Source organism: Pseudozyma hubeiensis, assembly GCF_000403515.1.
Source record: "Pseudozyma hubeiensis SY62 DNA, scaffold: PHS22, whole genome shotgun sequence".
Lineage (NCBI taxonomy): Eukaryota > Fungi > Basidiomycota > Ustilaginomycetes > Ustilaginales > Ustilaginaceae > Pseudozyma > Pseudozyma hubeiensis.
Window position 1 is genome coordinate 97,226 of NW_012133804.1, and position 14,090 is coordinate 111,315.

Genomic DNA, 14,090 nt, shown 5'->3' on the forward strand with positions numbered 1-14,090 from the left:
CGTCGGTGTTGACCGGACCGACATTCGAGCCTGTGTGAGATAGTATTGAGGCTCGCTTCGGAGTCATCGTGCTCAGTGAGGTCGGAAACATGTCTACAACCGGAATCGGCCCTTCACCGCCCTTCCCCAACCTCGGCTAGACTCACATCATTCCATCGATCTCACTCTGCGGCAATGCGAATGCAAAATTGTCCATTGTATGTGCGGCTCCGGTGCTTCTATTAAACGAGTGTTATGTACGTCGATGCCAGCAAGATCAGCATTGAGGGTGGGTCAACCTATTCTTTGGAAGGCGATCCTTAGGCCAGGTGGTGATGTTGACATTCTGGTAGATATCCTGGTGCCTCTCGATATACTTTCTGGTAGGGAAGTCCTTCGGATCGCAAGTAACACGGTCCGGGCGCCCATCCCGCTGGTACATGCGTACGTAGTCGATCTTCAACGTGCCCGGGAACTCCAGAGTCCTCCAATTCGGAGGCTGGAAGTTGTAAGCCATGCCAAGGTTGAGAATCATCGACATGGCTTCCCTTGGGATTAATCTTCTGCTGATATCCAACTCCGGGACCCCAGTCAATGCGCTTGCCTTCAACGTCCAGGTGGGCTTGTCATCAATCAACCACGTGATGTATGCCTCACTTTCGCCATCCAATCCTTTACCGTCGCCATTCATGTCCGGCTCCCACTCGACCGCGAAGTTGACAAAGTCCGCGTTTGGAGACCTCTGATAAGCTCGATCAGGAATTGCAGCAAGCGCAGACACCGATTCTTGCAGCTCGTTTCCGTGGTAGCCGTTGATTTTGGTGGTGTCCGTGTCATGGACGATGTAATCCGTTCCAGAGACATTGTTGTAAAAGTAGTCAACGTCGAAAGGCGCTACTTGGAGCGACTGAGAGGACTGTCCGCCTTTTGCTCCGATCGTGGCCTCGAGCATATCGAGCTCTGGGCTGCTGCGCGCGACGTTGTTGTTTGGGCCAGGATGGTCCTCACCTGGACAGGTACAGGCGGGGAAGCGCAATCCTGGCAGATACGAAAGCTTGTGGTTGACCTGGTAGGAGAATTCTCCGTTTGCGTAGATAGCATGTTGGGGACCTGTACCGTTGATCCAGGTCTGGTTCGGTAACGCACCAGTGTCGCAGCCAGCGTACGAATACGGCCAGATGCCTTCATTCACGCCATTATATCCTGGTCGGCCGAGGTTACCCATCAACCATAGACCGGGCCAGAAGCCGGCGGTGTCAGGAGCGCCTGGCAATTGCGCTCTGATTTCGAGGTAGCCTCCTGTGAAGCAGGCCTTGTTCCAGCTTTGTAACATGCCCGAACGGAAATTCAGATTCTTGATCTCCTTCTCCTCGAAAGATATCTGAAGTTTGCCGTCGTCCGTGGTATTGATGGCTTCCGGCGTATAGAACTCGTAGTCCCTCGTTCCTGCATAGTAACCATCAAACGCTTCGAAGAAGGGATCGTCGCCCGGCCAGAAGGTGCGTCCGGGAGTGTTGAACTCATCGCTGAAGACGAGATGCCAGCCGGAATTGTCGGTGGGCGAAGTGCGCTGGTAGGCTGTCTGTGGCGTCTCTTGGTCGATCAAGCCGCGCTTCATCTGCGTAGGGAACGTGGTGAAGGTGTTGGTGGTGGAGAGGGATGAGGAGCCGGTACCGTCTGCGTGATTCTTGCGAAGCTGGATGATGACAGGGTATCCGAGAAAGAGCATTAGGAGACACAACCCGATGAGGAGCAGAGTGCCTACGTTCAAGATTCCTCGCATGGAAGCGAAGGAATCGCCGCTTGCCCTGCTCTTGGCTTTAGGGTCGTGGAGCCAGTCATCTTCGTCATCTTCAAAGTTGGAGCCCAGGGGAGCCGCTCCAGCCTTGGCAGCGAATGCAGCTTTTTCGCCGTTGCTAGCATAGCTGAACTGGGAGGATGAGTGGACGCTCAAATCCGACTCGGAGTTTGCTGATGATCCACGATAGGCACCCAGGAATCTGGGCGTCGCCATGCCATTATGGGTGGATTGCGACCCGGTCGAGTAGGAATGAAGTGTGCTGGTGCCTTTGCCGGGCTGGACAATGTTGGAATGCAACACATTGGGCGAAGGATCTCTTCGGAATGGTCTCGAGTAGCTGCCAACCTCTCGTTCGTTGTCTGATGACAGCAGACCCGCTCTATCGATAGCATCGTCGTCGCGATTCATGTTTTCGCCGGGAATACGTGACTGTGAAGCGAAATGAAGAGTACTGGGAGACTGCGGCGAGATAGGCTGATACCGTGTAACTGCAGCGGCTGAGAATGTGGGCGTGTGGTGATCTAGTCTTGAGCTGCTCTGTAAAGACAGTGAGGAGCGGAGCTATGATGGTGGTGCGGCAAGATGAGAGAGATGATCGAAGCAAAAGGTTGAACTTGGACGGCAGGTAAGCGAGCATAGCGAAGAAGTCTGCAAACCCACCGACCCGCACCAGCTAACCCACCAAGGCGACGCGGCGGCCAGACAGCACATCAATTGTCAAGCACGGGCTAATCTATAGGGATGCGGGAACTTCACACAATTGACCGGTGGCGCACGAAGGAGACGACCATCAGGTCTCGAAGCGTCCTGCTCATTTTGATAAAGTCACCGTGATTGTGGTGATTGGGCACAGAGCTGAGTTGGCACTGCGCAAGCCGGCAGGAAGGTTCGTACTCCTTGCACGGTGCAGTGGGAGGACCGTAGCCGCAGGATTGATACCATGCGGTTTTGCGGCCTTCCAACACCGACCCGCACCGCTGTACATTCCTTTCTCATCGCGGACTCGGACTTGCATGCTGCATTCGAGATCACACGGTTCGCGCAACGCAGAAACAAAGACAAAGTGAGCACGACACCTCGGCAGCTCCTCACACTCACACAGTCTTCGGAAAGCCGGACGCTAGCCGAGGGGGACACAGAAGACAGAGCAGCCGGTCAATGGTACATTTTCTGCGAAGAGGATCGCGGTCTCGACGCGCTAGCGCAGGCGCCCTGTTTGACATGCGAGGAACATGCATGCCAAGACAAATTTGGTGCCACAATGATCTGCACAGGCACACCGCAGTGAAACCAACACCGAGCCGCTGCACATTTTTCGGTCCAGCGAAGAAAAAAGTTGAGCCGCCCGCGCCGACCACCGACCTGCTTCCGCACTTTGCCAGCGGCCAGCTTTTCTTTCCGTTGTTCCCGCAGGAACGCAGAAACTTTACCCTCGGACAACCGAAAGCACACGCCTGATCGCTCGGCTAGGCTCGCTCGCAGCCAGAAAGCAGCTTCACCTTTATCGACGCCGCTTCGTCTCATTAGTCACAATCTGCTTCTAAGGCTCCTTCGGCCATCCCGCAACTCTGTGTCGGCGACTTGATGTGTCTATGAGAAGATCGACACTCTTGCTGCTGCTAACGTCTCGTCCCTCCGATGCGGAACGGACCTCGCGGAGGGTGACGGACAATGCACACCAAAATCTCGGTGGTGGCGGATGAAACTGCGCAATGCAAGCTTGAGTGAGAAAGCGTCGTGCAGCTCCCATTGTTTTCCTGCTCGCGGTAGCAGCTCGTCGGAATGCATCCCCTCGCGCTCGCTCGAACTGTGACTTAGCACCCCTAGTCTGCTTGCGATACTGTGTGGGCTGCAACAGTCGTCTGGTCGCAGAAGTTGCCGCACCCTGCGGATCGTTATCGGGCCAGCCCTCTTCCGCACCTGCTCGCCTGGGGCTTCACATTCTTGCGTTCCTTCGTCTGACTGCAACCCTCACAAGCTCCTGAATACATCTCGCACCGTCCTAATCACCATCACACCTCCCCCATCGAGCCTAATTCAGCATGCTCCCACATCTCCCAGCACTGCTGTTGCTCATCGCTACGCTGATCGCTCTGGCAGCAGCACAGTCCACCGGCCAATTCGACCAACTACTGGAGGATCTCGCAGGCACATGGAGTTCTGGTAGTGGTGCTGTACGCACCGGTCCTGTAAGTCTCTCACCCGCACACGAGGCATGTCATCACCACAAGAGTACTAAGCTGACTTTGAACACATCTTGAATCGGCGTGTTGGTAAACAGGGATTCTGGAACCCCCGTTCGCAGCAGTTCACCGTCCCTCGTTCAGCAGGTCACTCGTTCAGCTTCACCAAGGACGGCTTTTGGGAAGAGAGTCTCTTCCAATGGTCGAACGATCGTAAGTGCTCTCGCGCACAACCCCTACACGTCCCGCATACACCGAATCTGACACCTTTTTCTCCCTCGCCCTTACTATAGCTACGGACCCACAATGCGTGACAGCCCTTCTCCTATGGCAACACGGAAACTTCTCCATCAACCCGATCAACGGCACACTCCGCATGGACCCTTTCTGGGGAGACGGCTTCCAGTCGCAATGGACCGGCTGCGATACCACTTCGTCAGCGAACAGCAACAACACGCTGGCTCCTGTTGCTTCGTACAACCAGTAAGATCACCCCGGTCTCAATGTTCTCTTCCTTCTTTCGAGCTTAGCGACACTGACACTCACATTCCTTGCTTCTTTTCGCAGAGTGTACCTGTACGACACACCAGCAGTTAGCATCGACATGCACTTCGGCGTCTCCAGCTGGAAGCTCGAGATGGCTCAAATCACCGGCGAATTGCTCAACCCCATGTGGAAGTTCCTCAACCCTCCCTCGATGTTGCCCACCGACGTGCTGCACGTCAGAAGATATGGCCTCGAGTAGACGAAACATGTTGCTTCGAACAATGCAAATGCAAAAGGACAATCTATGATACAATCTATCGTCGGAAGATCTCTACGGCCCGCGCGCTCACAGAGGATACGAGAATGGGTAGCCTTGCGAGACATCAATCCTGCCACCGGTAAAGCAGACGCGTACTCCGTCCATCCAACGGGCCTGGTCTGGATCGCTGTAAGTACCGTTTGGCACGCCCTTGATGGTTTCGTAAAGCGCCATGTTCAAGTCGACACTTCTCCAAATGTTGGCGTCACCAAAGAAAGCGGTAAACTCTCCAGCTGGTCCCCTGATCTTTGCTTCGGCACCGCACCAGTTGCGCGTCATGTTGTTCCAGAGTTGTTGATCGACATCGTGCGTAACGCGTTGATTCGACCCGACAGCAGCCGACATGTTGAGCAGCGGAAGCGAAAAGATGGGTGACGATCGGTTGAACTGCGCGCCACACCACGTCGTTGTCTGCTCCTCCTTCCAATTTGGCTGGAAGGCGGTCGCTTCCATGGTGAAGCAAGTGCCGAAGGGGTTGTCGTTGGGACCAGTACCATTCCAGAATGGTGGATCAGCGAACGGTGATTTGGTCGAGGTGCCGAGTCGATCGCGGAAGACGACGAGGGGTGGAATGACAGCTGCGCAGACGCAGAGGAAGACGACTAGACACCAAAAGCCTCCTCTGCGGTAGAAGGGCTTCTTTGGTGGTGCGACCTGGGGCTCGTCGGAGAACCCGCGGGTCTGGGTCGAGATCGAGTCTGTCTCGTAGCCCATTATGAGAGTGTGATGAAGGCACGGGCCAAAGGTGAGCTGGCAGAGACTTTTGGATCAAGATGCGAATGATGGAAATTTGCGATTGAGGTGTGCAAAGTCGAGTCGCCGGCGGGTTTTGAATGGAGGTAGGGCGATGCAGTGAAGTTTTTGGAACTAGTCCAACTGCGAAGTGGCGGATGTCGGTCGTACTATGCAGGTGGCAGATCGAAAAGACCACAGGTTCTGGTGAGATATAAGTACGAAGTCGAGATGCTAATGTGAGGAAGTAGCGAAAGTCGTGAGTCTGTCTTGCGATGGAGGTGAGATCCTTGGTCTGTGGGGAAGCGAGTGCAACGCGATGGCAAACCTTTCTCTTGGCTAGATAAGAGGATCGAAGTCAGAGTCAGGTGAGGGTGAGACGAGAGAGGCCATCGACGAGAGCTGGCGAGGGCCGCCAAGCGTCTTGGAGCGCGGCGAGATCGGAAAGACCTTTGTATGACGGCTAAGCAGCGCCTGAAAAATTGGTCATCTTGGCGGTGGCAAAGCGCTATGACGGATACACTGTACTCCGTATCCTGAGTAGCGAAACACTTGAGCCTTTCTTCTCGCGCCGAGCTAGAGAGGCGTACACACAGCCATCTCGCAGCTCGCTAGCTGGGCTAGCTCTACAAACACGTTCAAAATCCGAGACAGGGAAACAGAAGCGACCCGCTCCAGGCTATTTTATAAAATTCCCCGAAAAGGCCAGACAGGGCGGACGGGACGCTGATGACCGTGATCAAGATAGCTTGGCAACCTCGCTCATCGCAGAATTTGTGATCGTCTTCTACAAGCGAGGGTCGAGGCTGCGTCACCAACCGCGTGGTAGCGAAGAGGTTTCTCGATGCCTCCGTCTTGCGCGCCCCTCTCAAGGGTATGTAGGAAAAGGTTTGGTTACTGTCATTGAGATCTACAGATTGCCTCGCAACTCGGGCCATACCCGCCGTGTAAGAGCGAGCGACGTCGCCTTCGAGCTTCAGCACTCCCCGCAACTCGGGTTGCACAGAGAAGATGACTGGAAATCAGGTACCGACTGGGACAGCCCTGGTAACATCCGTGAACCCTGCTTCTGTTCAACTGGGCAAATGGATCTGTGCCGCGTGTCGTCCTAACGCATAACAAGACAAGCTTTCCGAGTTACTTTGACCTGCCTCTAGACCGGACTCGGAGGCTTTTGACGGCGAGCAGCGCTAACTCTGACCCAGGGCAATATCCCGCCTCTTGAGTCAACGTGGACGACCGGAGATGACCAGAAGCCCGATCGCCCCAATCGTCTGGTCAATATCATCTTCGGATATGACGATCCGACCTTGCGAGTCGTGTTGGCGTCGTGCAGAGAAGAATCTCGAAGAGGCTTGCAGTGGTGATGCAAGCACCGAGCAAGATCGGCAGGTGTGAGGAGCTGTGTCGCGACGCGCTTCCCGATCCATTCGAGAAGGGAGTTCGGGATCGATTTCTGCTACAGCGACGGACCTGCAATTTGCTGACTGCCTTGCTGGCTCCGTGCGTCATTATGCACGTCCGCGCTCGTCACATGCCTCCACCCTCTCTTCACTCCCCACAGCGCGTTGTGTGAGAGGGCGTCAGCAGCGCCAAGCCCAACTCCCCACTGCAATCGTGACTTCTCCGACAATCAGTTGACAGGAGAGCGCTCCTCGACGAGACAATCGGACAACAGAGATTCCAAGGCTATGAAAGGTGGATCGGGTCAGATTCAGTTCCATCAAGTGTGTCTTGTGTTCGGTGTCCAGAATGTCGAGCTCGACAGCTCCAACAGAAGTGAGCTGAGCAACTCGAGTGGCTAGGTTTGAGCTTGATTGTGCGCGATCCAGAAGGACGGAGGCCAAGTGGACATGTCACGAACCAGGAAAATGCAATCTAAGACTGCAGTCCACCGATCCAGTGACGAGGTCACGCATTTCTTTCTTTCCCAATGAATCAGCGCCTCGGCGACGCTCAGGCCAACCCAGAGACAATCGACTTAGCCGCTTCCAACTTCGCATCTGTCTTTCCGGCAAGGCCTCCTAAAGATTCACTGACAGATCAGCACCGCCTGCAGCGAATGACTGTTCCGATCCTCGTTCCTCGCCGTTCGTTTGGTGGCTTTCCCACGAGCTGGATCTCGGTTGAGGCTTGTGAGGCTCGCTCGACCCTGTCGGATCACAAAGCCTTGAGCTGAGAGAACAAGTTGCCCGCCCTCTCTACTGTATATATCGCGTACGCATCCCTTCATTCCGCTTGTCTCCTTCTCTCCATCCGCCCATCACCACCATCCGCTCCTCGATACTCAAACTTTCATCCCTCATCTCCCCTCACTAACAAGCATCTTTCCGGAACAATGCCTTTCGTCATCGACCTCAAGGGACAGACCGTCGTCGTCACTGGCGGTAACCGTGGTATCGGTAAGTTTCTGTCGTCGTCAGTGGCTGCCTACGCTGCTCCGAGTTCTTCGTCGCGGAGCAGGCGTAGATAGCTGCGGGTCCCCTGCGCTTTTCGAGCAATCCATTTCTGCCGCAAGAGGTCGAAAGGTTGCTCACAAGAGCGTTAGCGAGCCAAAATCTAGCCGATTCAGCAGCGAATAACTGACCATACTCTTCCGATCTTGCTTTCTTTACCCGAATCGTTCGACTTCCCATCGCACTTTCTGGACCGTCTTGTGATCTCTGCTTCCCTTGGCACGTTTTCGAACTTGCAGGTCTCGCTATCAGCGAAGCCGTGGCTGCCGCTGGTGCCAACGTCGCCATCCTCTACCGCTCGCACCCCAAGGCGCAGGAGGCTGCCGAGGAGGTCGCCAAGAAGTTTGGCACCAAGGTCAAGGCCTACCAGTGCGACGTCGGTGACGATGCTTTGGTAAAGAAGACCCTCAAGCAGGCTCAGGACGAGTTGGGTCAGGTCACTGGTCTCGTTGCCAACGCCGGTGTCTCGGTTGTCAAGCCCGCCGTCGAACTGACCTCGGATGACTTCCGCTACGTCTACGACACCAACGTCCTCGGTGTCTTCAACACTGCCAAGGCTGCTGCTCAGCTCTGGATCGAGTCTGGCTACAAGAAGGGCTCGATCGTCATCACCTCGTCCATGTCTTCGGAGATCTACAACCAGAAGGGCCTCAACGACCCTTTGACTCAGGTGTTCTACAACTCGTCCAAGGGTGCCGTCACCAACCTCGGCAAGTGCCTCGCCGCCGAGTGGGCCACCCACGGTATCCGCGTCAACATTCTCGAGCCCGGATTCTGCAACACGGAGCAGACGAGCGGCATGGACAAGAGCATCCGCGACTTCCAGGCCAACAGCATCCCTCTCGGCCGCTTCTCTGAGCCTCACGAGCAGGCCGAGCCTGCCGTTCTGCTGTTGAGCGACAAGTCGTCGTACATGACTGGTTCGGTTCTTCGCCCCGACGGTGGTTTCACCATCTGGTAAATTGTCACGCGCAGTCAAGCAAACGTCTGCGAGGTCAATCGTTGAAAATGCAATACCATTCGATCCTGTTTAGAAAGGGACCTTCGTGTGTCGTGAGAAACAAGCGCGAGAGTGGTAACGGCGAAAGCACAGGGAGCGCAGGAGTTCGGGAACGCAGTGATGCGAGTTCGGATGCGGGCCGAAAAACTTCGATGCGAGAACGAACCTCCGCACACCGAGAGAAGACTGTCCGAAATCTCGCTTCAGTCTCAGTAGATAGAATAGTCGTCACAAACGTTTGAGTGCAAAGTGCATACTGTGATTGAGAAGCAAGGGTGACTAGAGTACATGTGATTTCGGTGCGACGGCTACTTGCATCGAGCGTGAACGATGGCAGCTCCATGTTCTTCATACTCCTGTTTCGAGATCCAGAGCTGGTGGAACGTTCCCAGACTAGCCAAGATGCTTCCGCCCAACCAAGAAGAGTGTCTGCGTTCAGTGGTGTTTCCCGGCGAGTGGATCTTGACCTTCTGATTGGGAGCTCTAACACCGAGTTCGTAGCTCAACCTATCCGACAACCCTTGGATGAGCGAACTTCCACCGACCAGAACAATGTTGCCGAAGAGACTGGGACGCGAGTCAACATCGACAGCGTTGATCGAAGACAGGACCATATCAGCCAGTCCTACAGCAGCTTTCCCGCCAGCCACGCTGGCAGCTGGTTCACCGTTGCCAACACCACCAGCAGCGCCTCCATTGCTAGCGTCAGAGGAAGCGGTGGAAGAAGGATGAAGGACGGAACCGAAGCTTTCGCTGGAGGAAACACCGTTCCACAGCCCAGGGGTGAAGAGCAATTCGGAAGCTCGCAGTCGCTCCGCACCAAAGGCATCGTTGTAGCCGTCGGGGAACTCGTACATCCTTCCGCTTCGGAACTGCGCCTGCTGATCGTCCCAAGGTACCTCGAGCACCTGCGCTACGCTCTCCTTGAATTCGTTGACGACGCGGTTGACGTGGTAGTTGCGGAAGGAAGGCGTAGCACCCGTGACGCGGTCTTGCCTCAACACGACGTTGGCAGCAGCACCAGGGTCGACAGAGGATCGACTCTTGATGAGATACTGCGGTGTCACTCCACCGAACGTGGTTCCTCGACCGTGGTGCAGGCTGTAGAGCAATGCGCGGTTGATCGCATCTCCACCGTTGTTGTGCCTGTGAATGCCCTTTCGAAGGATGAACCCGTCGACGATGGGGATGGTGGAAACGCTCGTGCTGCCAACATCGATCACCAAGCTGCTAGGCTTTCCCGCCGCAAAGCTGCTCAGCACGGATCTGTTGGCCAGGTAGAACGCCGGACTACCCAACGTCTCGAACGCCAACTCGGTGAGCTTCTCCCTCGATTCGCGGGCATTCCACGCCGGTTCGGTGAGCAACAGGGGATGTTCGCGTGCATCGCACGAGAGCGAGTCGAGACCGAACGAGCACAGCTGTGCGAATGCGGATGTGTCGGAGAGGATGCCGTCGTCGTCAAAGATGGGTGCAATGTCGAAATCGAGTCGGTAGAGGTTGAGGTCGTTGTCGCCGACGAATCGACGACGTTTCTTTTCGCGATCGACGGAGAAGCGGAGCGTCTTGCTGGCGGATTTCGCACGTGCTTGGTTGAGTCGGTTGTCGGAGGCTTCCTCTGTGGCGGCGGCGTCGCTGTTGCCGTTGGGTGTAGATGCACCTTCGCCGTCGGCCATGGACTCGTCACCATCGGCTGCGGGCGCAATGGTGGAGGAAGATGCAGCAGAGAATGCAGCTTGCGATTCAAGTTCGGCGATGGCTTCGTCGGTGATGGAGGTGTGTCCGTAGTAGGAGGGCACGACTACTCGAGGTGCGTCCTCGCCTGCCCAACCGACACGGCTGGAAGAGTGACCTGCATCGATGACGAGAGCATTGATCTCGTCGCCTCCATAGACGCCTGGCATTGCGATGTGATGTGCTTCGTAGCGTGGTGAATCCTTCGGAACGAGGAGTACGGAAGGTGATGATGCGATGCAAGGTGCGGGTGAAAGTGAGGGTGATGATGTCGCCTTGGATGGAGATGGTTCGCAGCGACGCTCAGGGCAAATCTCTGAATCTCGCGACGCGATACTGTAGAGAGGCGAGCGCTCTTCTTCCATCCGGCCGAGTGGGAGCAGGTGAGCTCGACTCCACACTGTTTTGCTTTCCGCTTGGCTGCAATGGCAAAAATTTCGAAAAAGCTCAAAGCGAAAAATCGCTTTCTTCTCAAAAAAAAGTTCAGTGAACCCTGAGCAGAAGGCGCACATTCTCAACATTCTCAGCTTCCGACGCTTCTTCGACTTCCATCACACTTCACTTCTTGTCGATAATCTTCTCACCGTCGCAGTCGAGGCAACGAGGAGGAATTGCAAGGATGGTCAGACCATCTTCAGCCAGCTCGGCGGCTTCGGCGCGCAACGGCGCTTCAAAGAGGAAGCGCAATTTGCCCCTTGCCTCAACCACGACTTCAACATCCAAGACAACAGCACCTATCGCCAGCAAGGGCAAGGCCAAGGCGCTTCAGCTCGAGCTTGGCGCATCAGACGATGAAGAATCAGGCGAGCTTGACTTGGAATCCGATCAAGGTGATGTCGATGCCTCGGACGACGATGAACATGACGAGTTTCCAGAAATCGATCTCGAAGCGAGCGAGGACGAAGCTGCGGAGGACGAGGACGAAGAAGAGGATGACGAAGAGGAGGAATCAACACAGCTGAGAGATAGACAAGCGGAAGAGGGCGACTCTTCCGAGGAAGGCTACAACTCGTCCGACATCGACAACTCCGACTTTGACAATGACGCCGACGAGGGTGACTTCGCGTACGACTCAGCAGACGAAGACGAGCGTGCTTCCGCCTTTGCCGCTCGCAGCGACGCTTCCCAGACCAGCATCGATGAGGAGCTCTCACGCATGATGTCGCGCTATGCGTCCAAGCCAGACGAGCAATCCGGCTCCCTCTCCGCAACAAACAAGCTCGGCATCCCTCGGTCCCAAGCAGCGCAAGCCTTCGATCTGCGCGTACGCAACCCCGACGGCTCGGCCAAAGGTGTGTTCAAGCGAAGCGAGATCACAGGCGAGATGAAGCGAGTCTACCCTGAAATCGAAGCCGGCTACGACTCGGATAGCAGCACCGAGGATGCCGAAAACAAGATCGGCAACGTACCACTCGAATGGTACGACGACCTCCCACACATTGGCTACGACATCAACGGCCGCAAAGTCATGAAGCCAGCAACCAAAGACGAACTCGAGAAGTTCCTCGATACCGTCGACGGCGACGGAGAGGCTTGGTTCTCGGCCCGCGACAACTCCACAGGCCAGGATGTGCGATTGAGCGACGAGGAGCTCGCCATCATTCGCAAACTTCAGAACGCCGAGATCCCAGATGACGCCTATGACCCATACGAGGATTATGTCGATTGGTTCACAGGCGAGGACAAGGTCATGCAGACGGCACTCACTGGTCGACCCGAACCCAAGTCACGCTTCGTGCCGAGTAAGTGGGAGCACAAGAAGGTCATGAAGATCGTCCGTGCCATTCGCGACGGCCGAATCGTGCCCGGTGCAGCTGCCAAGAAGGACACCAAGCCTAAATTCTACAACATTTGGGCTGACGCCGACGAGAACGACACACGCAGCCCATGGGCCGTCATGGCTGCGCCCAAGCTCACGCTTCCCGGCCACGCCGAATCCTACAACCCGCCTGCAGAGTATCTCTTCAACGACCAAGAGCAAAAGGACTGGCAGGAAGCCGAGCCCGAAGATCGCAAACAAAACTACCTGCCGTCCAAGCACGATTCGTTGCGCCACGTCGGTGCATACCAAAACTTTGTGCAGGAGCGATTTGAACGATGTTTGGATCTCTACCTAGCGCCGAGGATGATGCGCAAGAAGCTGGACATCCACAACCCGGAGAACCTGTTGCCCAAGCTGCCTTCGCCTAGGGAGCTCAGACCGTTCCCTACCACCACCAGCGTCGTGTATGCTCACCCAGATGGCGGAAGGGTGCGTTGTTTGTCGGTAGACCCGACGGGCAACTGGCTCTTGACCGGTGGCGACGATGGAAGGGCGAGACTGTGGGATGTAGCCATCGGAAGATGTACCGCATCGTGGGATGTGTGCGAGGGAATGCCAAAGGCAGAACGTTCCGCCGTCCACTCGATCGCCTGGTGCCCCACCAAGAACTACTCTCTCTTTGCCGCTGCTGTCCACGGCCGTGTCGCTATTATCGCACCACCTCAGACGCAGAACTATGCCAAGACCTCGGCCAACGCCATCTCTTCCAAGTCTGCCTCCTCTGCGAGCGGCTCTACGGCCACCTCGACCGCGTCGTTCCTCTACGCCACCTCTGCCGCTGCGACGTCGATGCCCAGCAAACCGGATGCTCGCTCGCCGGTCGCCTGGACGCGCCCCTCGGAACCCGAACGTCGCTCTGGTGTCGCTATGCATCTCAACATCACCTCCTCCTCGGCGAACAACCTCAAGACCGTCGTGTGGCACAGCAAGGGCGACTACTTTGCCACCGTATGCCCCGACTCGGCCGCCGGCTCGGCAGGTTTGCTCATCCACCAGCTCTCCAAACACCGATCGCAGTCGCCCTTCCGCAAAGCGTCGAAGGGATCGTCTGTGCAGAAGCTCGTCTTCCACCCGACCAAGCCGTGGGTGTTTGTCGCTACGCAACGCTACATCCGCGTGTACGACCTCATGGCGCAGTCGCTCGTCAAGACGCTCCAGTCCGGCTTCAAGTGGATCTCCACGCTCGACGTGCACCCCTCGGGCGACCATCTGATGGTGGGAAGTTACGACAAGAAGCTCGCCTGGTTCGACCTGGATCTCTCCTCGCGCCCGTACAAGGTGTTGAAGTACCACGCCAAGGCCGTGCGTGCGGTGCACTTCAGCACCAGCTGGAACCTCGTCGCTGATGCGAGCGATGATGGAACGCTGCAGCTGTTCTACGCCAAGGTCGGCGCGGATTACGGCGAGAACCTGGTATTGGTGCCGTTGAAGGTGTTGAGGGGCCACGAGGTGAGGAATGGTTTGGGCGTGTTGGATGTCAAGTGGCATCCCAGTCAGCCGTGGTTGTTCTCGGCGGGCGCGGATGGAAATGCTGTTCTGTGGACGACGTAGAAGCTTTTTTCTTAATGCAGTGCATTC

The 14,090-nt window shown here is 56.1% G+C and overlaps 6 protein-coding genes across 6 annotated transcripts; 3 read left to right on the forward strand and 3 right to left on the reverse strand.

The window, feature by feature from the left end:
- Window positions 1-256: 256 nt before the first annotated feature.
- Window positions 257-2,188, reverse strand: PHSY_002171 (glycoside hydrolase; the record flags this gene model as incomplete). The annotated part of the gene is made up of 1 exon (XM_012332795.1): window positions 257-2,188. One exon carries the CDS (start codon window positions 2,186-2,188, stop codon window positions 257-259), a length of 1,932 nt encoding a protein of 643 aa, XP_012188185.1.
- Window positions 2,189-2,343: 155 nt separating this feature from the next.
- PHSY_002172 (hypothetical protein) lies at window positions 2,344-4,708 on the forward strand (the record flags this gene model as incomplete). Its single annotated transcript, XM_012332796.1, has 5 exons — window positions 2,344-2,405; window positions 3,842-3,943; window positions 4,124-4,176; window positions 4,257-4,446; window positions 4,531-4,708. The coding sequence occupies 5 exons, from the start codon at window positions 2,344-2,346 to the stop codon at window positions 4,706-4,708; spliced, it is 585 nt and encodes a 194-aa protein (XP_012188186.1).
- An 87-nt stretch (window positions 4,709-4,795) lies between these two features.
- Window positions 4,796-5,482, reverse strand: PHSY_002173 (myosin class II heavy chain; the record flags this gene model as incomplete). The annotated part of the gene is made up of 1 exon (XM_012332797.1): window positions 4,796-5,482. One exon carries the CDS (start codon window positions 5,480-5,482, stop codon window positions 4,796-4,798), a length of 687 nt encoding a protein of 228 aa, XP_012188187.1.
- Window positions 5,483-7,838: 2,356 nt separating this feature from the next.
- On the forward strand, window positions 7,839-8,917 carry PHSY_002174 (L-xylulose reductase; the record flags this gene model as incomplete). The annotated part of the gene is made up of 2 exons (XM_012332798.1): window positions 7,839-7,902; window positions 8,196-8,917. 2 exons carry the CDS (start codon window positions 7,839-7,841, stop codon window positions 8,915-8,917), a joined length of 786 nt encoding a protein of 261 aa, XP_012188188.1.
- A 347-nt stretch (window positions 8,918-9,264) lies between these two features.
- Window positions 9,265-11,055, reverse strand: PHSY_002175 (actin; the record flags this gene model as incomplete). Its single annotated transcript, XM_012332799.1, has 1 exon — window positions 9,265-11,055. One exon carries the CDS (start codon window positions 11,053-11,055, stop codon window positions 9,265-9,267), a length of 1,791 nt encoding a protein of 596 aa, XP_012188189.1.
- A 254-nt stretch (window positions 11,056-11,309) lies between these two features.
- PHSY_002176 (hypothetical protein) lies at window positions 11,310-14,063 on the forward strand (the record flags this gene model as incomplete). The annotated part of the gene is made up of 1 exon (XM_012332800.1): window positions 11,310-14,063. The coding sequence occupies one exon, from the start codon at window positions 11,310-11,312 to the stop codon at window positions 14,061-14,063; it is 2,754 nt and encodes a 917-aa protein (XP_012188190.1).
- Window positions 14,064-14,090: the final 27 nt, after the last annotated feature.